Source organism: Solea senegalensis, linkage group LG5 (genome assembly GCF_019176455.1).
Source record: "Solea senegalensis isolate Sse05_10M linkage group LG5, IFAPA_SoseM_1, whole genome shotgun sequence".
NCBI classification, from domain to species: domain Eukaryota; kingdom Metazoa; phylum Chordata; class Actinopteri; order Pleuronectiformes; family Soleidae; genus Solea; species Solea senegalensis.
The window spans coordinates 5,277,919-5,302,865 of NC_058025.1; the positions used below are offsets into that span (position 1 = coordinate 5,277,919).

The 24,947-nt window shown below is 42.6% G+C and overlaps 1 protein-coding gene across 1 annotated transcript in view; it reads left to right on the forward strand.

Annotated features, from left to right (window-relative positions):
* The window catches only part of LOC122768958 (ultraviolet-B receptor UVR8-like), a 324,378-nt gene extending 304,984 nt beyond the window's left edge, over positions 1-19,394 (forward strand). The window contains exons 10-13 of the mRNA XM_044025185.1: positions 5,916-6,036; positions 9,121-9,169; positions 15,162-15,274; positions 19,308-19,394. Coding sequence (XP_043881120.1) covers positions 5,916-6,036; positions 9,121-9,169; positions 15,162-15,189 — 198 coding nt within the window. The 3' untranslated portion in view covers positions 15,190-15,274; positions 19,308-19,394. The remainder of the gene's footprint in view (positions 1-5,915; positions 6,037-9,120; positions 9,170-15,161; positions 15,275-19,307) is intronic.
* The last annotated feature ends 5,553 nt before the right edge of the window (positions 19,395-24,947 follow it).

Below are 24,947 nucleotides of genomic sequence, written 5' to 3' on the forward strand. Positions count from 1 at the left end.
GCCTGGCGTCTAGTCTAACTGGACTCATTGGATTTTCATAAGCGTCCTCACGTCTATATAACTCCAAGTTAGTCTCTGCAAGGGCACAGTCAATTTTCTCTCTTCTCTCCCCTCATCGCGTTCTGTCTTCCTCCTGCTTCTCCTATCTCTTCTCATCCCCCCCTCACTCCCTCCATCCTTGTACCTTTCCACCTTTCCTTGCACCCTTCCTTCCCCAATTTTTTTCCTCACTCGTCCTCCATCTTTCATGTCTTTCTGCCCCCTCTCGCTCTCTATCCTCCGTCTTGGAGCCGTTTCTGATGATTGATTGTTTCTCTGTGCAGTCTGACAGGATGTAGCACACTCTCGGCCCCAGGGGCCCCTCGCAGACTGCGCCACCTGATTATGACTCCCTCTGTAATCAGACACATAGTGCCACACTGAAACTACTCCCATCAACATGTGAAAATAAAAAAAATAAAAATGGTTCCACCTCTTGAAAGATAACACTTTGTTTGTCGCTGGAGAAGACGTGAGTCGAGAGGCCATCGTGAACTCTTTTTTCTTCTTCTTTCTTTTGCTAAGCGGATACCTTCCCTTCTCTGGGGCTTAAAGGCTCTTATGTATCAGTAGCCGTATAAAAGCAAAAGGTCTTAAACCTAATAAAGTTCTCCGCTGCCTTACCAAGGTAAACCCAGGCAGCTCTAACCCTATTACGGCTGGTAATAGTATTACAGATAGAAATCTCATTGTTTTCCTTCTACTGAGACTAAAAGACGGACGGCCTGCGCTGTATCACATGATTGAGGTGAGAAGGAATTTGAATGATGTCAGGAAGTGCATGCCACAGCCAGAATCAATATGTTAACAGCATAACAGCGGTGGCAAGTGAGTTTCAAAGCAAGTAAGTGAACTCAAAGTGATGTATTTGTTTCGTAGAGTAAACAATCACTTTTGCGTTCACTCTTTAAACGTGGAGCACGCATATCTAAATATCGGGCCGCTATTATTCACATTATAGATTATTAAATTAACCAGCGAGCCAGTGTAGCTGATACAGTTAATTCAATAAAGACAAATGCATCTGCAGTCTAGAGTCATGTCTGGATCTGTAATGTCAGCGGTGTGATAGCGGGGTCAACCCTCTGCCAAAGTTCTGACACAAGAGTTCAACTGGCCACAGACCTGCATTGACGTGCGATCCAATCGACTTAAAACCCGGGCTATAAACAGCCTCGGTAATGAGGTGGACAGAGGGGGAAAAAGTGCTCTCATACAGAGTAGATAATGTTTGCACCGAGATGAACTGGAGATTTCAGTATATCTGCGTTAGCGATGACTCGCACAAAACCTACAAAACAAAATTCCTCCCGGATAACATTACACGCTTCTCAGGGAAACAAATCAGGAAATAAAGGTCTGGCCTTTGCGTATGTGCCTGAGAACCACAAATAACGTGCATGTCTGATTTATGTTTTCATTTTTCTCTTTGCTCATATTTGTGTCTGCTTTTTTAATTATTTGGACCTTGAGTCTGGCAATGGACTGAACCGAGCTGATGTCCAACGAAAGCCTCTTTTGCACTAAAATTAGGGCTCGTACACGGCATTTGGGAATCTGCTAAAAGAAGACGATTAACACCATTGTGTTTGCCAATAGCTGATCTTGTTCTGTGGTGTTTTTTTCACCACTACTCTGTCATCCATGCAAGAATTATGACATCATAAATGCACCAGACTCAAAATGAGTTAAAGGGAGAAGAACACGACAACATGGAGCTCAGAAACTATGTTACAGCCGTTACACGATTTGAATATTTCCCAGATATTATGTCCTTGTCAGAAAATGGCTCAACTCACCGTTATTACATGAAGCTTAAGCAGAACACTCATTTTTTGTTTAAAACACACATAAATTCTTCATCTACAGTATTTTAGAACAAAAAAAACAACAAAAAACTGCTGGCTTTATTTTTGTTTGTGGATACATTTGTGTATAGACGGTCAAAATTGATCTTTCTGGAAACAATATTGCCCTCATTCACTTCACTGAGTGGTTACAGCCATGTCTAGACGATCAGCTGTGAATGAAAAACCTTTAATTTCAGTTTCTCTTTGTTGATCTGATAAAAGGAAATAATTGTACTATTTTTCACCATTTTCGAAACTATGTGGGACAACTGCAGAGGACAGAATCAATCGTGGGCCTGAGTAATATATTGTACCTGAATGGATTGTATTAGGTGGGACACTTTTCACTTCTGAAACGGAGCTAAATCTGGACACAGATTGTTTTTAAATGAAAACAGTAGCCTTTGAAACAGGGGAAGCACAAGCTAAATTAGAACAAGGAAACATGATCATTATGTAAAACTGTATTTGCAGTGTGTATGTACAAATGAAAATGGTCAATATCGCCGAGAAAATAACACACAATCAGCTATTTGTCTACAGACTTCCCTGACAGAATCCACACAGGACTGAGACAGAAAAGGCTCCGCTGTCACGTATGTTTCTGAAAAGCTGTCAGTCAAAAACTGGTTCTCCGTTTTCATCGCTCAGAAGTCTGGCTTCCGCGCCCGCCCACCACCTCATCCACTTTCACGGAAGCCCAGCTTCCCTGGAAGTGACTATTTAGGCGCATTTGTCCAATCACCGTCGAGCTCACCGCAGTGAAAAAATCTAACTCTTCTGTGCCGTCCCATAGAGAACAGCTGAAGCTGAACAATCCCCACTGATACAGATATAGCCTTACATAGCAGTAACTCGTGTTTATATACTGGATGTGTGCGGTACAGTTTAGAGTCAGTGTTATTTTGACCCGTCAATTGCACAGACGTCTGTGGTGTAATGTGAGGGTGACTCATCAGGCGTGGCAAATTGTAAAGGAGATGGTCTGATGGTGGCGGTGGTGGAAACCCCGGGCCTAGTTCCAACTCAGTTCAGGCCCCATCGAACCCTGGACCCGTTCCAAATTGAAGCTAATATGGCCTGAGCTGCAGCGGTGGAGTAAAATGAGCATTACTGATCCCATGCATCTACACATGCCCTGTGTTTGTGCATTAGTGTGTGTCTGTGCATGCATGTTCATGTGTGCATAGTGTAAGCGTCTTTGCCTCTGGGTGTGTTTGGTGTTTTGCCACGCTCACATTTGTATCTGTCTGTGTTTCCCCCTTTTTCCTTCCTGCTGATGCCATCAGTACACACGATGTGACTGATGACAGTCGTTGCCACAGTCTGATGCTCTGCTGCCTAATGTCCTTTTTGTTTATTAATTAACTGCAGGACATATATGCTGAGAGACACCTATTGATTCCACTGCTGCATTAATTGATTTTGTGCTTCACTAATCATATTGTTGCTGCAAGATCATTACGAGGCCTCTGTGTTTTCTTTGTGGTGCTAAGGCACTGTGCTGTTCTTACTTTTTTGCTTGGGCGAAATGTGCAGCGTGGTTAGGATTTTTGAATCGATATCCCTTTTGTTTCTATTATGTGATAGTTTATTGCATGCAAATAAATCGTGACAATTATGGCCGTGTGTAAACTTCAGGTTGTTGTCTTCCAGTGCATAATCAATTCTACTGCTTTAGAATAAGCCTTATATACACGTTTATATATGTATATATACAGCATATATACATATATATATGTATATATGTACTTTAGGGGCTTGTTTTATGAAGGCTGCATCTTGTGCCGCGATGTATCTATAGACTGAAAAGAGAACTGCCAGCGTTTTGCATTTTGAAGCGAAGCTTAATACGCAAACAAAGAAGAATAACATCATTTCTGTCTAATGGAGGCTACTGTAGGTTTCTTTAGTGCTTAGGGAAAAGGGGTGTAAGTCGTGGCTATCATTTCTAAATGTAAACAGCAACGTATATTAAAGTATTGTCATGAAAGAGAAGAGATAAATCAGCATAAAATGAAAACATGGGCTGAAGCCTCATCAGAGCATTACTTGCTCTTTCTACATCCCTTTTCTGAGACCTAGAACAATGATGCTGTATGTTTGTACTAAGTAATTCAATTTAGGATTCATGCTGGCCTGCCTTGCTGCCACTTTTTTTCCTCCACGAATGAACATGAAAGGACAATATCTTTAAAAACCACATTCTGTAGAGAAAAAACAGATGTGTGCTGCTTGGTTTCACATAGAAAACAAGGCTTCTGGTTCTGGAGCTGTCACATCAACAGTAGGTATGGAGACAAAGGTAATGTGGGAAAAAACGGCTAATTTATGGCTCGACTCGACGCGGTTTGTAACACTCTTGCCCGTTTTTAGAAATGTCGGGTTGGATTTCTGTGTCGGACGTCGTGCTCATGACTCTGATCGCTGGCCGGCACATTTTAGTATCGGCTCAGCTCACTTGGAACCTCGCCAGAGCAGGTACCAAAAAAAGCACCAGGTGCCAGGTACTATCAGAAAAACAAGTAGAGTCAAGTGGATATGAGTAGTGGTAGAACTGTATCAATACATTGTAGAAAGTTGGAGAAAAAAGAAAAAGCGAGGGTGGCCTTTGATATAAAACACAGAATTGTGACATTGGAACAAACGGATTCTGGTGTTGGTGTGTATCTGACTGCCAGAGGTTCCCTGGTGAGTCTGACCGGGGTTACAGTGTAACCAAAGCATCTGTCTCCTGCTCACCTCCCACATCAGCCAGTTCAGCTTGACTGGGCCCAGTTATCTTGGTTTCATACTGACAACTGTCTGGGAAGAGGTCTGTCTCGGGTTCAAGTACATTAAAGTCATCCCAGCCCTCCCTCTGAGCCCCGACACAGATGGCTCCAGATGCAGCTGGCACAGCATGGAGCAGCACCTGACAGTGCCCCTTCACTCACACTCACACACACACACACACACACAACACACACATAGGTAGTATAAAGGCATGGCGATGCATAAACCTATGGACACATCTGCTCACTTATTGTACCTCAACAGAAGTAAACTTGTATTTAAACAGTCTGATAGAGAGGCAGGCGTACACTCACACACAAAGACACACTCTCACACAGCAGGAACATATGCTGCAGCGCTGTACAAATCCTCACAGTAGCACACATTCGAATAAGCAATTAAAGACGCAGATTCCTGCCGCACACACACACACACACACACACACACAGTGAAAATGTAAACCCACACATATTGTGCTCACTTTCAAACATATGCCAGGGGCATGCTGACGTGCACATGAGCACAGCGCAGAAATCCCTTTGTGTCTTGCAGGAGTGCACAAGAAGGAAAGAAAGAAAGAAAGAAAGAAAGAGAGAAGCAGGACAGCTGAGAGGAGTCAAACTGAACACCCCTCACCATTTGTAACACAGAGCAAGAGATGTAAATTGAGGACAGTGCGTTCTATTGTACTACACAAGATGCTGTGGTTATTAAGCCTTTGTGTTTGAATAGAGGTTTTACACAGACACTCTCACCGATGAGGGATTGCATTGCCAGGCGGTTGCACATGAGGGTAAATGAAACATGAAACACAGTGGACTTTTTGTCTGGTGGAAGAAATATGCAGTGTGCTGTTTCTAACAGTATTTCCTGCTCGGTGACAGCCATTTCAGCCAAGATGAATTGCCAGTTCCCCTTGTCATATTTAACCGCACGCAGCAGATATTACAACTGGGGGCTTTACAAAGATGCACTTAAATTATGACACAGCGGAGACGGTACACAAGTCACACCTAACGAGCATGTTTACATTCAGAAATGGCAGGGCAGCGTGAATTAGGATGAGGTGGGGAAGATGCTCGAGATCGCTTAAAGAGGAAGAAAAAAAAAAAAATCCTCTTTCCTCTCAAATTGAAACACCACTTTGGCATGTGTCTTAATTTAACTCTTCTATCTACAAGCACTGGAATCACTGGGATTAAACTTTTATTTAATCCTGTGACTGACACTGTGTCATTATATCGCTCGCAGGGACAGCTTGGACTCGGCGAGGACAGGAATCACGTCTCCTCTCCTTGTCTTCTCAGCTATTCTCGGCTAGCCAAAGTGACACAGATACGAGCAGGGGACAACTACGGTGCAGCTGTCACAGGTGAGACAAGGATCCAACAAAGTACAATAGTGTCTCTCCCGCTGCACTTTAAAACGTGTCTAAAGTCAATGCAGATATCTCATTGTGATGTATTTCTCCATCGTTAAACCTTCCACTCGCTGCTCATAATATACAAAACAACATATCAACTCGAGAAAAAAACTCATTTTCCCAGCAGTATCCCTCACTGTGGCTGTGAGCTATGCAAATTTTTCATCTACATCATTTCTTTGAGTTTTAATTAACACAACAAGGATTCGGTGTCCTCAAATGACATCACTCGGAGCACAAATTCAACCCTAATTAGCTCTTGATATCTCTGAAACCATCTGAGCTAAGTTGTGCAATAGTGCACCCTGTTTCGGTGTTCTGTGTTAGACGGGGGCACATAATGAACTGGTTTGTTGTTCAACCAGATATCCCCTGAACTATGCTGCCAAGATACAGCTGTTCCTGCAGCTTCTGGAGATAAAGAAACACCTCTTTGCATCAGAGTCAAACTAAATGTACTTTTTTAAACCCTATTCTGTCTACCTGTGTGATTTTTACCAATCCCCCCCTCTGCTTCATAGCGAGCAACTGAACCGCCATGAAAACTAGTTCCAATACATTTGCACCGCTGCAGTGTCGAGCGATCGCTTCTCCTTCAATCGCTGCTTTCCTTCTGTCGGACAGATGGAATTAAAGTGGTTGCACAACAAATGTAACATCAGCCACTTAAAGAGAAAAACACATTGGACTTGTTTCAGGACCGGGGCACATTTACAGCACATTCCTGCACTGCAATATTCTGTTAAAAGAATTGCCTATTGTTGAACAGAGACGTCTGCTGGCACCGCGTGCGTGGCTTCTCGCTGGAAATGCCACCGGTTCATTAAATGAACTGCAGTGAACATATTAACTTTGGTCCCATTTGAATTCTTGGGGCGGTGAGGACTATTTGGAGAGCGTAGGGCCCTGCGCGCCTGTGGTACATTATGTCTTTAGGTGATCTATAAAATGTTATTATTTAAAACAAGCTCTTTATGGATTGCTTATGAGGCATGCTTAGCACATGATTGATCTGACCTTTCACAGACGGTCGTTCTTTGGGAAAACATCAGCCTTAACCTTTTTTTAGCTGGATTACCCTGCCAGCCTTTGTGTGTGTGTGTGTGTGTTTGTGTGCAAGTGTGTGTGTGTGTGTGTGCCCACGCGGTTTATGCTCATGTGCCTGAGTGTGTGGTAAAACACCTAAAAACGCCTGCCTCCCTTGCTATTACAAGGTTTGCTTTGCTGAAATGAAAATAATACATTACTGATTGATTGATCAGTCATGTCTGAAAAGGGTATCTGCGCCTCTGTGTGTGTGTGTGTGTGTGTGTGTGAAGTCGACGTGCAGCTTGATGCAGGATAGAGATTGATGGAGGCCTGCCGTGAGGAGGATACTCAGTTATCTCCTTGTAATTAAAATCCACCTCATAAAGATTATTGACTCCCCCACCATACAAACCAGCGTGCTCCCTTGCTTGGCAGGGTTTGCAAAGCGCTTCTTAAAAAATGAAAAATAGCATATTAAGCAGCACATATTTCCCATTTATGCAGAACATTTAGATGTGGTTAAGTTATCGTAATGTGCAATAAAACCTGGATGTGAAATTTGTAATCCACTTTGGAAAATTGCTTACTATATTGCTTTAACATCCCCTGAAAGAGCTTTTGAGATGTGTGTGCCAGGTTTATTGTATGCCATAATTTAAAAGTCCTCAATGCAGGCAGTAAATATAAATTTATTAGTGGCAGGTTTAAATAGGCCGACTGAGGTGGCTGAGTGAGTGGATGCTTGAGTGTTTGCTATGTGAGTACATACAGTGTGATGTGTGTGTCTGTGTTCTTATATTTGTTATCTCATTAGGTCATTTTCTGGCACTAACACTGACCTTGTCAGGACCAGTAGTCCAAAACCTGGTTCCAATGAGGCAGAACTTTAGTGCTATTATTTGTTTGTTGTTGCACATATTAATTGTGGTTAGGTTAAGGTTAGGGTATAGGCACTGGAGGTCAGCGAGACTCCTTGAAAGGAAAACTGTACATGAGTAGTTTTTAGTCAAGTATAACAATTCTTAATGGTAGTTGCTATATTTTTCTTTGATTCAGAGTAAATCAGAGTTATAAGATTCAGTAATGAGTGGTGAACTGTGGTCAGGATCCCTCCTGGCTCCGGGGCAACTGGATATAGAGAACCATTTCTTGCACTGTATGTTATTTTTAAGTGTAATCAAGACATGCTTTAGTGCGTGACTTTTAAATACAAACAAATGTCCATTAGATTCAATGTAAAATGAGATAATACACAGAGAAAAGGTTTCAGAAGTGAATTATACTGCTAAAAAAAAAACAATTTGATTGGATCAACATGTCTTGTGTCCGCCTGCCCCCGTGCTGCTGCTGTATACTCACAAACGCTCCTTCAGTCGGTGGGAAACAGCATATAAATTATGTTACGTCATTTCTTTTCATCAAGACCAAACAGAGGCCGAATATTAACATCAACAACAACAGTTACACACTGTAACTTTAAGGTTTTCCAAACATTTCATTGTTTTCATACCTGCAGCAGGTGGAGAGCTGTTTCTCTGGGGTTAGGTCCCGTGTTTGTCGGTGGACAGCGATCGTCCAGGCCTCAAAAAGCTCCGGACCCCGCAGCCTGTTCTACTGGGAGGCAGAAAGGTGTGTGTGTGTGTGTGTGTGTGTGTGTGTGTGTGTGTGTGTGTGTGTGTGTGTGTGTGTGTGTGTGTGTGTGTGCGCCTCTGCATGTGCATGTGTGTGTGTGTGAAAAGACTGTGCAAATTATGTTTCAAGGCTCTTCAAGTCTCAAGTAGATGAAAGCCTCAGGATTTTCCGAGTATATGAGTTTGAGGTGGATATGCATAAATTCCTAAAGGGTGAAGCTGAGAAACGCTGGCTTTAAAAAATAAATAAATAAATAAATAAATAAAAAACTATGGACAGCAATCAGTGATGTCACACTAGCCGTTCAGCCTCTCACAGCAAACTGACATGTGACATCACATACTTTTATGATTTTGTCATCTTTTCATGCAGGTGTGCGATGTCGCCTGTGGTACCTGGCACATGATGGCTCTCGCCACAGGTGAGTTCACCCTGTCATACACACCACTTCATGTTCATTCTGTTTAACTGAAAATGAGGGTTAATCAATGAACCCCATAAAAAAAAAATCTTCCTTATCTTCCTCTTTTCCTCCACACTCTATTTTCTTCCATTTTTCTAAATTATGTCTCGCTCCTCCCCAAAGCCCCTCCTCACTCACTTTTCACTCATCATACCATAATTCACTTCAGAGGGAAGCATCATTAATGCACAGTAGGACCCAGCAGCTTGATGTGTGCTAATTATATTGTGTGTTTTACACGCTGGATGACTTTTGCTTAGTCAGTGATGAGCTTAGTCTCTGGTAATTGTTTTTTGGATATGATGAGTTTATAAAAGCCTCTCTGTACATTAGTGTGTGTGTGTACTTGCATGTGTAATGTGTGTGTGTTTACTCATGAATGCACTGTACAGTATATGTTGGTAGAAAGTGTAGTCGGTGAGACCTGTGATGTGTTAGCATGCAGGTCTTGCAGAGTCTTCCCAAAAAACGCGAGATTATTCCACAGCTCCACACATCTGTGCACTCAGCACGCCGTCAACAAATCACCAGATCATTCTGGCGCATTAAAACGGCACGCAACCTTTAAACTCCACCGATCCACGCAAAACTTAGACATGCACCGTCAAACGCGGTCGTACGCTCCATGACTTGCTTATATTCCGCACCACACATGTGATCCTTTTAGTGCCGTACATCACTCAGCGCTGGAGCTGGAAACGCTGCTCAGCCTTTGGCTAATCACGCTGATTGGAGGTGTCCTCTGGCTCACCTGGGGGCTTCCAATCCTATTAGGCCAACCGTCCTGAGCCTAGCACACCCAACAGCCGCCGGTGTTTGATCACTGGTGCTTAGAGCCCACACTTGTCCTCTTAAGTTGGCTGTTGAGGGATGGAGGAGAGGAGCAGCAGGGCGGGGTTTGTTGGGGAGAGGGGGGTTAATATGTGATCTCCTTAACTCTCTAGGGGGCAGAGGGGAGTTTGGTGCCCCACCTTCCTCGCTGACATTTCATTGCTCCTCCAACTGGAGCTGGTCTTTAAACCTCGGCTGTCAGCTGGAAGTTGTTTCAAAGCGAATGCAAAAAAAAAAAAAAAAGACGGAGGGAATAGGATAGATTAAGAGTGAGAGCCTGTATCTCTCTGTTGTGTTTTCACTTTTTAAATAATCTTTTGTAAGTATTTTTTTGCAGTGCACCTACTGTAGCTCTTTCTTTCCCGCCGAGTATAAGCCAGGAAGTTCTGTCATGTGGTTAGAAGTCAATACACTTGATCCCCAGAGACCTGTCACCCTTTTCTACCCTCTCTCTCTCTATCTCTAACATGTGCTCTACCTCCTCTCCACTACTCCCTTGTTCAGCCTTCCTCCTGACTGCTCTTCTTCCTCATAGCACACCCATTACTGTGTCTCTCTTGTGGCTCTCCTACTTCCTTCTCTCCTCTCCTGTTGCCCCCTCCTCCTCCATCCCTGGGCCAGGAGCGCCCAGGAAGAGCCATGTGTTTCCAAAGTGGACTGGATGGGAAATCGAAGCAGGGCTTCTGTGTTTATCAAGCTACAGCTCCGTCACCTTGCTCCAACTCCCGTCTGGAGGCCCTGGCAAATTGGTGACAGCAGCAGCAACCCTGCAGCACACAAGCCCCTTTTTTTCACCATGCACACATCCACACACACACACACACACACACACATGGAACCTTGGCCTGTTTAGTTTTATTGCTGGTGTCAGGTGAGGAGGTGGAGGTAGGAGTGCTGTCTATGTTCACCTCTCTCACACACACACACACACACACACACTCGCACACAGTCATTTCCACCCTTGCCGACACCTTGGCTAACAAGACCTGTGAACCGCAGTGACAGAACTCGGAGACTTGTCAGAGTCCCAGTCATTTAATGCCAAGACCCAGCCCCAGCTCTAACCCAGCAGGGTTTCTGTATGCACACCAAGCCACAATAGACTACTCAGTGAGATACTGAACACTACTACTCCTCCAGGTCAATGTTGTTAAAATAAAACCTTTATGACAGAGACTTACAGTTATTATATCTGTTGAATGCAATTAAATAAATAGTCATATTATAGTTAATTAGAAGAAACATGACAAGTTTGCTTCTTTTGTTTGCTGAGCTAACTTATGATTCTGTTCCTCTGTAAATGTTTAAATATGTGATATTTGCTCATCAAAACACGTGACTATAAACTGCAGTTTGCTGCACTGGCAGAGTAGCACTAACGGTGGATAACAGTGCAGGCAAGAGGAAAAGACAATGTATGAACTGATGAGGAAACCACAACATTCCTCCACTCAGCGTAAGAAACAAATGTTACGACAAAGACGGATGGAGGCAGAAGTGAAACGCGACTATATATCACAATGAGCTACCGGCTCATTATTTATGTCATTACGTTGTGCCGTCGTGTCCTTCTGTGGGGACCGTAGACTGTATATAAACAGGAAGTAGGGCGGAAGTTAGCCGTCAGGGGGGCGACTATGCCGGTTGCCTAAAGAACTCGTGTGAAGATGAGCCTATTTCTCACCTCATTCATAACATTGGTCAACGTTTTCCTGAGGAGTTACTGGACCCAGTCGCTAGTTTCAGGTCTGCTTCAATCGAACACGATGGCAGTTTTTTGACAGCTGTATCGTCTAGTAGGTGCCTGTGACATCTGTGAACCTGCGGGTACAAAAGCTGTCATGGCGTTGGTCAAACCATAAAACTCAAGGCTTCAGATTTGGAGTTTTTCAACCCCAAGATTGCGTCCATTTGAACTGTGGATGGTGGCACGCAATAAAGAGCCCAGAATCTTTGAAAATGTGGTTAAAATGTGTGCTATACATTTAATGGAAACCTGGCCAATCTCGCCCGTGTTACACTTTACCGACACATAAACCGTCGGATCTAATTGTCAGTCATTGCAGGTAGTTGTGCATGGACCGCTGCCCCTTTTGTTGCATGTATTCAGGAGGCTCAGGAGGCTCAATACCTTTGGCAGTGTCCCCTTCGCTTCTCTTGGGTGTGATCATGTAAGCAGAGGAGAAAGGAGAGTTGACTCAGGTTAGGGCCCTGCATGGCCTCGCTACCTTGGAAATGAACTGCACAAACAACGGCGAGCCATTGTGCCTAAGCGCTTACAATGATGCCATTTAAGAGAGTATTGATCCAGCCTGTGCAGGGTCAATCATTGGATCAATGGTATGTGGGTTGGTCGGCTGGGAGGCCGGTTGAATGCGTGAATGAATGGACGGCTAGATAACAGATGAATGGACGGCTGAATAATGGATGGATGAATGGATATATGGATTAATTCATGGATGCATTTGTAGACGGGTACACGGGGCGACAGTGGGGTCAGACCTGAACTTGTGTACATGTTGAGATTTTGTACACTTCAAGGATCACCACCTGCTCTCACATTCAATGTGGGTTCACTGTATAGTGCTGTGTGTCCTGCACACATACTCGCTTTGATAATTTAACAACAAATAACCGTGTCATGGCCAAGTTTTAGTTCCTGGTCATGACATTTAGTATTTAGAAAGTCTGACTCTGAAGTCTGAAGTCTAACTTTCCATATATAGACACATTATTATTATTTATTTATTATGAAGCAGAACATTCAGGAACTATGATTGCATTCTTGACAACAAAATACTAATAAAGGCCACACGGTTGATGTAGTGGTTAGCATTCTTGCCTTGCAGCAAGAAGACCGCGGTTGGAGTAAGGGCCTGTCTGCATGGAGTTTGCACGTTCTCCCCGTGTGTGTGCATTTTCTCTGGGTTCTCCGGCTTCCTCCCACGGTACAAAAACATGCATTATGGGGATTAGGTAGACTGGTCACTGTAAATTAACCATAGGTGTGACAGTGAATGGATGTTTGTCTCTATATGTGGTCCTGCCATGGACTGACGAACTGTGTACCCCGCCTATCACTCTATGTCAGCCCCCCGCGGCCCTCATGTGGAAAAGGATAAAGTGGTAGAAAATGGATGGATGGAAAATACTAACAGTTTTCAGAACAAACGCCTCTACAGTCAGTATTTAGTGTACCCTCCCTTGGCACTTAGCTTATCTTAAATCTCTTTTCTTGAATAATCTTCAGGTAAATAATAGCAGGCTTCTTACATCACTGACTTCCTGTTTAAGTGCTCTGTCCAGGTGATTTCCCTCTTGATAATCAGCTCTCGACTCTGTGGAGGACAGCCCTTGATTGTCATTGATTTATCAGCTAGTTTTTTTTTTTCCTCTCCAAATATGATTTTATTTGGCATTAGCCCCCATCATTGTCATGCTGTCATTTGTTTAGCTTGAAGATCACATCTTGATTGTGCAGTTTGTTTGCTGATTTCCCTTTGAGATTGTCCTTTTTTTTGAATATTTTTTTTGCTGATGCTATATTATGATTTTATGGTTGTCATTCTGTCTGGCTGTGATTGAAAGCGGGTCTTGTATTAGCGAGCTTCTAATGAGTTTAGCATGTATAGCTTTGTGTGTATGCAGGGAAACGGGGTCACGCTTCATGTCGAGTCTTGAATAAACGTAGTGTATTAGACCTTTGTGACAAATACAGGTGTTACCAATGACATTAATTAGGGTTCCACTCCATTTAGAGTGGAGCCAGTGTCCTGGGGAAAGGTCACACTAAATACTAAGACATTTTAGCCATGTAGAAGCTTTATTTGTCAGAAAATGTTCAGTTATTTTAATACCGCATACATGTTCCCTATTTTTTCTGGATGCCTTCCAATAAAGAGATTGAAAATAATGATATATATGGTAATTGGAGCGTTGCTAAAACAGCCAATCTAACAGTGGCCTCAGACATTTGCGCCGTATACTGTATATGTACACAAGCTGAACAAGTTTACGTCCCTCAAGGAGTTGCATGGTGCATACTAAGTTTCCACGGTGCAACGCGGATATACAAATATAAATTTTAAAAAAGAGTCATTGTCATTAGCATGTTCTTGATGGATCCTTGTGATGTGTTTACACCAGGGTTGATTGACCTAGTTACCCAGCCCCTGGCAGCACAACATGGAGAAATGTAACACAATGCAACACAAGGGAGAGATATAGCTTCTTTTATTATTCTTACATGTGAGACACGTGAGCGAACGCACACATGCACTCGCGCGCACACACTCGCAGTGAAGCGATCATCGGGGGGGGCTCACAGAGGTCGTGCCTCGTGATGAAGTGGAGAAAAGGAGAACGCTTCTTTAAAATTCTGTAAGAGGTGTCACTTGTGCCCTCTGCATATTTCTATGGAAAATTTGTAAATAGATCCTTTGTAAATAGCTTCTCTCTTGCCAATCACCCTGTCTGCTCTCTGCATAGCAGCATTAAAAATTGATCCTTAGCCGCACCAGGGTGAAATGCTAACATTGCTGCCAAATGCCTGATTAAAAAGAAAAACCTTTAATCTTTGCTTAAAAGTGTCTTCTGCCTTGGCATGCCTTTCCCCTGTGCTCCTCTATCTTCCAAGGCTGTGAAAAGGAGGAGGGGGTCGCCGTGAGGGAAACGGGGTCACGCTTCATGTAGAGTCAGCACTGTACAGTGATATAGTTCTAGAGGTGAGGGATTTCACTAAGCACAGATCTAGGAATCGACATGTATTGCTCTTTTCTGAATTTAACCCCGAGCCAAAGGTTAAAGACATATTTGAGTATTCCACAAGACCGCGGCGAATGTGTTGGCACGCCTTGTGATAGCTGCAAGAAAAGCAGCTTTTTTTTTGTCCAACTTATCCACGCAAGTTAACAGAAATCAGCACCGTGGTATTTAACAATGCAGCATGGGCGAGTTTGACCCGCCCCCCCAGCCTGCTCATCTGCACAGACATTGACATACACACTTGGTAAATTACATTTAAATAGCCTTGTACAACTACAAGCGGAAGACTGGATTAGTTTTCTTTTTCTTGTCTTTTTTTTTTGGGGCGATGCTGATAAGAGTCTTTGTGTTTCAGGGATCAGGGAGACGAACAGAGAACGTGATCATCCAGAATGTGAAGCTGTCTTCAGAGACCTCATCAGCAATCCCCTCCTGACAGAGCACGCAGAGAAAGAAAACACGGTAAAAGTAAGACAAACACACCTCCTCCGTCTCGCTCTATGGCCCCTTTATTGACTTACATAGGCATCGTTCAGACCTCGTTTTAACGTCCGTCCTAATGTCCTCGTTTAATCGTCTGTGGACAGCCTTAACTACTGGACTGTTCATACATATATATGATCAGATCTGGCGTCCATGCCTTTTATTCAAATACACGCTGATGTCAACTTGATGTTTTAATCACACCTGACTGCTCAGATCAAAGCTCTGCTTGTGCTGCTGTAACATAAAATACATTTTAATCATTAAAATTAAAATAAATAATCAGGTGATTAACGTTTATATTGCGATAATGGCGTATGGGCACTGATACGTGGTTATTCTATATTTAGCCTTTATTTAACCAGTAATAAGTAGTACCAGTAGTAATATAGTATAGACAGGACAGACTATTTAATCATTCATCATTCACAATACAATATAAACATGTACATTAAATATACAGAGCACAGTATGAAATCACGTGGAGAGACGCTGAGGACTGCACTAATCCACGCTCAGGACTGTGGACACATGTGTCCTCAAAGCACCTCTAACTGTGGCATCTGTGACCACATCTGAGGTCGCGTTCAGGACAAATTGGGAGAGTTCAAAAACCTAAACTTGGATGTTAATACCAAGGTGCCTCACACACATGTACATGCCAATGTGTAACTCACTTGCTAACTCAACAGCAGTGATTGATATCTTCTTCTTTCACACTTCCTGTCTGCCTTGTTGAGATTCTCATGCAGCTGTTGTTTACTTCTCAAACCCAAATTTGTTTTCTTTTTTTTTTTTGCTAGTCTCGTTTTCATGCATGCAGTAATGAGAGAAACAATTTAACAAGTTGCACTTGAGTAAACAGCACAGCTCTCAAAGCATGAAGTAGTGAATATATTCACTCACCTCTCAGAATGTCAGTGACAACTACTAAATTGTCACCCAGCGTACCCCCACCCACACACACACACACACACACACACACACAGAGCAAAGCTCCCGCCACTCCCCATCTCTGTCATTCAGGTGTTTACTGTCATTCATTCTCAGGGTTTTGTATAATCCTCTCACCACACCTGAGTGCTCCCCACTCAGTGTCACTGGATTTACCACCACCTCCGCCACCTCCACCTCCTCCTCCTCCTCCTCCACATCTTTCACTTCCTCTCTCCTCCAGTGCACAGCCTTTTCCATTTTGCATCACAGCCATTCTTTTCACACACGTTGTCATTTCTTATGTAAATAACCACAGATAAAAAAGACAGAAACAGACATTTTAAGATTTACACGCGCCGCTTGCCGCTGCGCGCTGTATGTTTTCAGTCATCCCCTCTCATCAGCCGGTTTGTTTGTAGAAGTGTCTTTGCCTGTAGCCATAAATTAGGGGGTTGTGATTTAACTCATTGAGACAAAAGAGAACGACAGCGAAACATGAATAAAACAAATGATGTGGAGAAGGTGAGTGTGTGAGTGAGTGAGTGAGGGAGCGAGTGAGTGAGTGAGCGAGCGAGTGAGGAGAGGAGGGTGAAGTGAAGGCAGAAATGGGCCAGTATATATTTCTGCTCTACTTTCACTTGGGGAAGGCTTCATTAAGAAGTCTGTTTCCAGAGCATGGTGGAATCTCTGTGTGTGTGTGTGCGTGCTCGTGCACATGTGTGTGTATGTGCGTGCTTGTGCGCGCGCAAGACTGTGTTGATTCACGTGCACATTCACGCATGCCTGCCCCTTAAAATTATTTGTGTGTGTTTAGTGTGAGAGATCTCCTAAATAATTTACACCCACAACTCTCTAATTGGTATCAAGTTTTTAAATGGGGTCAAATGTTGTGGTGCAGTTTCATGCAGCTTTCCTCTCGCCTTAAGTCTCTTTCATTACATCTGCTGCTGCTTCATTGGACTTGAACCCTGAAATGCTGCTGCTGCACAGAGCTGTGAGTGGATGGAGGCTGGTTTTATTGCCACGGTGTCTATATCTACTCATGTCTGATACATAGGGAACACTGAACACACGCCGGTTCATGCAGCCGTCCTGTTAAGGACTGTCTTCCATTCATTTAGTCCCACAGTTCTCAAACTGTGGTGCGTGCACCACCAGTGGTACGTGAGCTTCCTGTGGTGGAGGAAAATCAGAAATACAGTTTTACTGTATATACCAGGGTATGTGATCAGAGTGGAATTTTGACGAGAGACAAAAAAAAACCAAACTGTGATAAATGAAATAAGCAAATTGAAAGCAAATCATCTTATTGGGAATAAATCTGCCTCCTGTGACAAGTCTGTAGCTGTATTTTAGCGTGTAGACAGCCTAAACAAAGCTTTAACCTAAGCACAATTCAAATGATAGCCCTAAAGTTCCTCTTCAATGAGATTCTACCTCATTAGGGTTGGCTCACCAGGTTTTGATCTCCATGAGGACTATTGGTCTTGATCAGGTCAGTATTTATGCCAGATAAGGGAGGATAAGCGGTAACAGATACGCATATTATACACACACACACTCATGTTTGTGCAGCATTTGTAGTGTCATAGCTCCCTCACCTTGACCAGCACAACTAAATGCCTAACCCTAACCCTAAAACCAGTTCTTAACTCTCAAAAATACCTTTAAATGTGTCCAAAGTCCGGCCCTCGGTGAGATTTTGTACGGCCTGCAGCTTCAGGTTTTATATTCACCTCCTATTATTTTATCATGTTATCTGACTCCAGATGTGAAAGACTTTTTTGTCATTTGTTCACTCCAGTGTGGCTTAGGTGACATTGTTATATTTAAAAATGATAATTGTGGCAATGAAAATAAAAGTGCATTTGTATGTTACATTTACTGTTTTTTAAAAAATGGGACCATCTTCACATTATCAAATCTGGCCCTCGTTACAAAAACAAAAAACAAAACACCCCTGCCCTATGGATTATACATTTTTTTTGGTCCTCACAAAGAGACACATACAAGAACACACAAACGTGCACACACACACACACACACACAGTGAGAAAGCCTTCAGCAATTCACCAAGCAGGTATTAGACGTAAGCCCCCTTAATAAAGCCAATTAGAATTATACTGTGCATTGGTAAATCTAACATATCCAGAGCAATTCTCTCATCTCACATACACTGAGGTACATGTACATGCACTGTATACTGTATGTACACACACTTCAGCGGGATATACCATCCTTAAGGGTCACATTTAGTGGCACAGTGTTTCCAGACAAGTTACTTTTAATCAAATCCTCAAAAGAAAAGAAATATTTGTTACAATACTTCTTGCATTATATGTGCAACTCAACAAACGACTCTTAACTCTAAGAAAAAATCATGTCATTGTCAATATTTAGCAGACAAAAGGTTGTTTTTTTTGTATGTGCACATGTTCAGTCCCTGTGCCAAGCTAACACAACTATCTACAAAGAATCCTGATATCTGACCTTCTATTAGTACAGCAGGCAAACAAGCTAACACTTAATATCTGACGTAATGGAGTGCACTTAAAATTTCAAATTGTACCCAGTGAAATTTTCAGAATAGCAGCAATACTACTTAAATTCATTTGACTGGGCTTTTAAGATTCTCACTCACCCAGCCACTCCATCCAACTGCTCATTTATGTAAATATCTAATAAGCCAGTGACATCGGTGCGTTTCGGCTTGTAGACATGGTTAAGCATCGCAATCCAGAAAAGCTGCGATTTAAATGACTTTGAACACAACAATATCTAGGGTTTAAAACAGGTTTTGGTCCAATGGTCCAAAAAAGAGAAAATGCCCAGTGAGGTGCAGTTCTCTGCTCAGAAGTGCCCCGTCGATGCCTGATATCAGAGTGGAATAGTCAAGCTGATTGAAAGGCAACAGTAACTTGCAGTAGAAAGTAAAATAAACAATAACTGTGAAGAAGATAGACTACAAAACCAGGTGCCACTCCTGCCACTTTATTAGATGTCTCATAATGTTACGTAATGAATTGACATTGTTTATTGCAGAAAGAATTTCTTATTTACTCTGTATTTATCTTCCTGACAGGACCTCGAGCACAGGAGTCAGGTTGTGGAGAGACAAGAAGGCACTGAGGAGCAGCAGAACAATGACAAAAGTTACTGTGCACACAAAGAAGAAGAAGAAGAAGAAGGAAGTCAAGAAAGACCTAACAACGATGAAGGAGATGGAGTGTTACACGATTCAGCATTTACCTTATCCAGGTCTGAAATGGGGATGGACAGGAGAGTAAATGACCACTCATCAATCAAATCCAACACGGTGAAAGAGGGAGGCGGTTGCAGAAGTGCAGGGCAACTGGAGCTGAGGAAAGAACCTGCACGCAGAGACAGACCAGGCCGAGACGTCGTCTTCACCACGCTGCATCTTTTACCCAGGTCAGCGGGAGAGCAGTGCAGGCCGATGTCCAGCACTCTGCCAAGGCTCCGGACCGGACGCGAGGCTCAGAATGTGAGCGTTTTCATGGTTTATTACAAAATACTGTAACAAATCTAATGATTTCCTCTGGTCAAGTGGTCAAATAACTTGTCTTTACGCTGTTTTTTTGACCAGCGGGAATGTTTTTAATCTGCATTCACTCGGTCACAGGTCAAATAACAAGTTTTTATTGAGAACCAGGTAAGACCTAGACCAATTCACAATTGGCAGTGATGCAAAGAGCATGCATCAGTCCAGAGCAACGCTACGATGCTAGTTAGCATGCTGTGTTAGCGCTGGAATATTTCTAGCGAAACTTAGTTTTTACAACTTGGGACAGACAGTGAGATGAGGGATGTTCTTGTTTGAGGGCGAAGAGGAGATTGTGTGGCAGGTTTTCCGGCACAGTAAGAGACATTTCCAACATTTCTATGAGGGGTGGCAGCGGGTCAACGGTAGAGTGGGTTGTCTTTCAACCAGGGGTTCAATCCCTGGCTTCACTACTCTACATGGTGATGGGTCTCTGGGCAAGTCACATAACCCAAAGTTGCTTCTGATGACAGTGCCGGCAGCTTATGTCAGGTATCTTTGGATAAAAGTGCCAAATTAATATATATATATATATATATATATATATACATATATATATACATATATATATAGTATATATATATACATATGTATATATATATATATATATATATATATGTAATGTAAGATGAATGTAACTATTGTTAATTCACCAGCATTGACAAAATCCCATATACTGAGGCTCGACTGGTTGAGATTGTCCCTTTTTTGCGTGGGAAGGGTCAACTCCAATGAGATCAATTTCATTTGGTATTCACGACATTATCTCAAGGCATTTAACGTCATGAGGTCCGGACCCTAACGATATTTCGGGGCAGAAAGAGGAAACCAAACAGTTCACACAATGGACAAACACTGGGTGTCAGTGGAGAGAGAGAAAAACTCTTTTAACAGGATGAAAGTATTGGCAGAACCATACATCCACGTTTGCACTCATTAAATTTTATTCCTTTTCCTTCACCTCTTTTGTCTCAGTGGGTATAATCCAAACATCACTTTTACTTTTATCATGATGAGCTGGCAACACCACGAGGCTGCTGGCACTCACTCCTTTATTTGTTATATGGGAGTCTGAGAGAGCTACAGTAAAGTGGCTTGAACTTTGAGAGGCACTATTAAATTACTTTAGCTTTATTTAAAGAAAAAAAAAAAAAGAAAAGTACAGCCCACATTTTATTACAGTAAGGCATCAAGTAATTTACCCATGCGGCAACCCATGAGCAAACAGTACAAAGCAGGATATTCTTTTAAACATCTTTTTTTTTCCCCTCCACATGTGTTTGTCTTTCCAGGAAAGATCTACATATCTGACTGAGCTGGTCCAAAAATCTGGAAGTGATAGCAGCATTTCACAGAGTCCCAAGTTTAGACTAAAACCCAGACCTCCTGGCAGATGCACATGTCCTGGGGCTCAGAGGGGAGCTTCTTGTCACTATTCGAGAACAAGACTTCACGCTGGCCTCGAGTCTCCGATTTATAATTCCTCTCCCCATCTGAACCCTGGACATCGACTACAGGCCTCGCGTCCTCCGTCTCGTTCCTCTTCTGAGCCGTTCAGGTACGGCTGCGATTCTTCCTGTGACACTTTCTTGGAATAATCTATAGAAAGCAGAGCAGAGCAGTTGACCGTTAGCAAATGGAAAAGCACAATTTGAAACAGTGCAAAGGTAAGACACATGTGATGCAGCATATTTCACCCAGGGTTTATGTGGTTTCATTAATGGCGATTCACGTTTTGAAAACAGTTCGAATTTTGATGGTAAATCACACGATGAGATCTGTTGTACACATAATATTGAGCTGATACTAATTAGATATTTTTCACCAACTCATTCACGCCCTAATACAACAACCCCACTCACCCATCTCTGACCGCCACCTATACTTATGCTGTCTCACGTTTATGTCGAGTCATGTGAACCACTCCAAATCAAATGATGTTTATTGAATCACGCCCCTGCTCGACGCAACTCTCGCTGCGCACTCCATTATCCAACACAAACACCAATCACGCACAAAACGAAACGTGTTTGGGTCTGAGAGCCTCGTCGGCTCCGCGAGAGCTCTTGAAGACTGATTCAGATCTGCGCTGAAGGGCAACACTTTTACCCCCAAAACCACCTCAGTAACTGACACGTGAACCTTGACCCAATCTGGGCTTTTTTTGTTGTGTGTGCGGTGAAAGCCGCTGCGTGTAGGAGTTGCATACAGTCCGCGAACATTTCGACAGAACTTGAGAGGGTTGAGGATTTTTTTTTTGATTTTTTTTTCCCCCTGCACACCACCAAGCCACATTGATTTTAATACTTACAGTATGTTGTTTATTGAAGACATAACGCCCTCTCAGATCTTGGCCTCTTGTAAGACATTTCACGGTAGAGTGTTTTCATGGCTGCCCATCTCTGCTGTATGAGTCACATGTGCCTGCTACTATGGCTCTTTTGAGTGTGAGGAAATTGATTTGTTGCAGCGATAATGCTATATGACGACGTTTCTCTTGGTAAATAGGATCATTCCTTTGAGTTCTCCGTGCTCTGAGCCTCTCTCTCACTCTCTCTCTCTCTCTCTCTCTCTCTCTCCACTTTTCATGTGTCTTAGAGAGAAGTCCTTCATTAGCCTTGCGCTCTGTGCAAACCGGTGCTTTAACACAGCGTCGACCACAAACACATGGCAGTTCCTTGAAGTCGGGATTTAATATGAAGTAGCTCACGTTGGTTTTTCTAGTTACAAAATAGTTAGCATTTTTCCTAACACTTTTACTTCAATGTTTATCACCACTGTGTATATATGTCTCTATATATATATAGAGACATATATATATATATATAACTATGTATACTGTATATTAACACACGTAACTTATTATAACTAATATTGACATTTTGATAGTTTTGCTTCCATCAGAGTTGGTGTCATTTCATGGAAAATAATAAATAGGATGCATTGAAGCTGTTTGTTTCTTTGATTCCGGATTTTTGAAATTCTATATATGAGCAACTTGTGTTTAGATCATGTGTCACGAAAAAAAACCTGGTTGTTCAGCAACTTCTTGTCCCCACCCGGCCCTGCACTGCCACTGTATACACACAAACGCTCCCCCAGTCAGGCCTGATAGTATTGCTTGACAGAGCCAGTTTTCACATGAAAGATAATAGATAATAGAAATAATGTGACATCATTTCTGTCCATGAAGACCAAACATGGGGCAGAATAAATAAAAAATACTCATTTTAATTGTGTGCACCCAAACAAAGGTATTTAAGAAGGTTATCACATTGCTGCACCCAAGAGGCTAATCAATAAAATATTAAAAGATCTCCTTAATTCATTCACTCATCGATTTGCTTTTGTGAGTAACACGTTCATTACAGACCACAAACACATGCAGTCCACTGATGGCAGTGAGACGTCGGCCCATCCCACCGCATCATCTCTGCAACTCAACTCCCCGCGGTTTGTTTTTCGGCGCGAGTGAGTAAGTGCCGGCTGTGTATCACGTCTTTGCCTCTGCGAGATTCGCGCCAATCGATTCAAGGTGAGGCCTGTCGATTAAACACCCTGAGCCGTGCTCTCTGCCTAACCCCAGGGCGATTCCTACCCCTTACACATCCATACACACCCATAACAAACACACGCATGCATAGACACCAACCTCACCTGTCATCCGTCAATACCTCCATCGGGGTCTCTATTGATCCCCTCCATCTAGCCTCCTCACCCCATGCAGTACAACATCAGGGCCAAGGCTGTGATGTCTGTGCAGGTGTAATTTCTGACAGATTTACAATAAAGCTCAAGTTATTATTTAACTCTTCCGGCCGCAGTGTGCTCTTTGATTTAGCACCCTGGGATAGGATGAGTTACAGCTGACACGGAGAATCTGCCGGGGCTCGAGTGGTAGGCACCCGGTTCATAACTCAGCTGCCGAATGTGTAGTTAGTCAATCACTTGATCTGTAATCACAAATGCTGCCAGAAATTACATGAGTGATGAGATGTAATAAAAGCACTTACTTTTCCTGCTCTGTCTCTTAAGTGTTATTGGCAGACCCCACTCTCCCAGGAGGCCGTGGCTGTGAAACAAAATCCTGATATAAACTGCCTCATTGGTCCCTGCCTCACACTCCCTCGCTCTCTGTCTCCCCTACTTTCTCTCTCTGGTGTACTGTATGTGTGTGTGTGTGTTAATGCAGAGTTCTCAAACCACAGCCTAACACAAAACTCTTCTTTCTTTTTTTTTTTGACTAGTCTTTCCTTCCACTCTTAGATTGCTGTGCTTCAGGACAAATGATCCCCGCTCCCGTACAGACAGTCATGTGTGTCTCTATCATTTATAATCTCCAACGTCGGCTGAGGTGCGAGGAAACTCACTTCAGTGACGATGACTGTTTTTTAAACAGACCTGGCACCATTAATTCCCCTGTTTAACCCATCATATACATATATAGTGTTGAAGGTAGAAAGAAAAAGAGGAAAGGGAAAAGAAGTGTTCTTTTTGTTGTGGAAAAGTTAAAACACAACATTTAAAAACTACACACCAGTGCCCTGTTGCACACTCAGGCCAGAAACACCTGAAGTAAGTAACTGTAAGTTTTACTATTTATTATTACATTTTAATTGTATTTTTAGGTGCACTGATGGGAGTTGCTCCACCAATGTTGTTGTAATTGCATGTACAATGACAATAAAGGTAGTTCTACTCTATTCTATTTACAATATTTAGACCAAGACAGGAGATTACATTACACTAATGACAATATTATAATTATCTTATAAAGTATAAAACAAAATCCAGTAACAAGACAATGGAAAAAGTAGAAATAATTATAGGGAATAATTTGTTGAAAAAACAATAAAGACGGATGAAGACTCCTTTCTTGTGATGTGATTATTTTTGTTTTTGGCGTGCATGAAGTTTTCTAAATATAATTTTCCTCGATCTCGTTGTTTAAACTCTCCTTTTCCTGTTTGGTGTATGATGCAGTTTCCGATCTTGTTGAGTTTGCCACAGCTTTTTAAACGTTGCCATTCATTACCTGCACTTATAAAGAACTTTTTCTTTCATTTCTCCACAACATGTGTGCTATGTTTTTCTCTGTACGGTTGCTACGCAGACGTTGCTCTGGTATAAAAAACAAAACAAAACAACAACTTCCCTCGC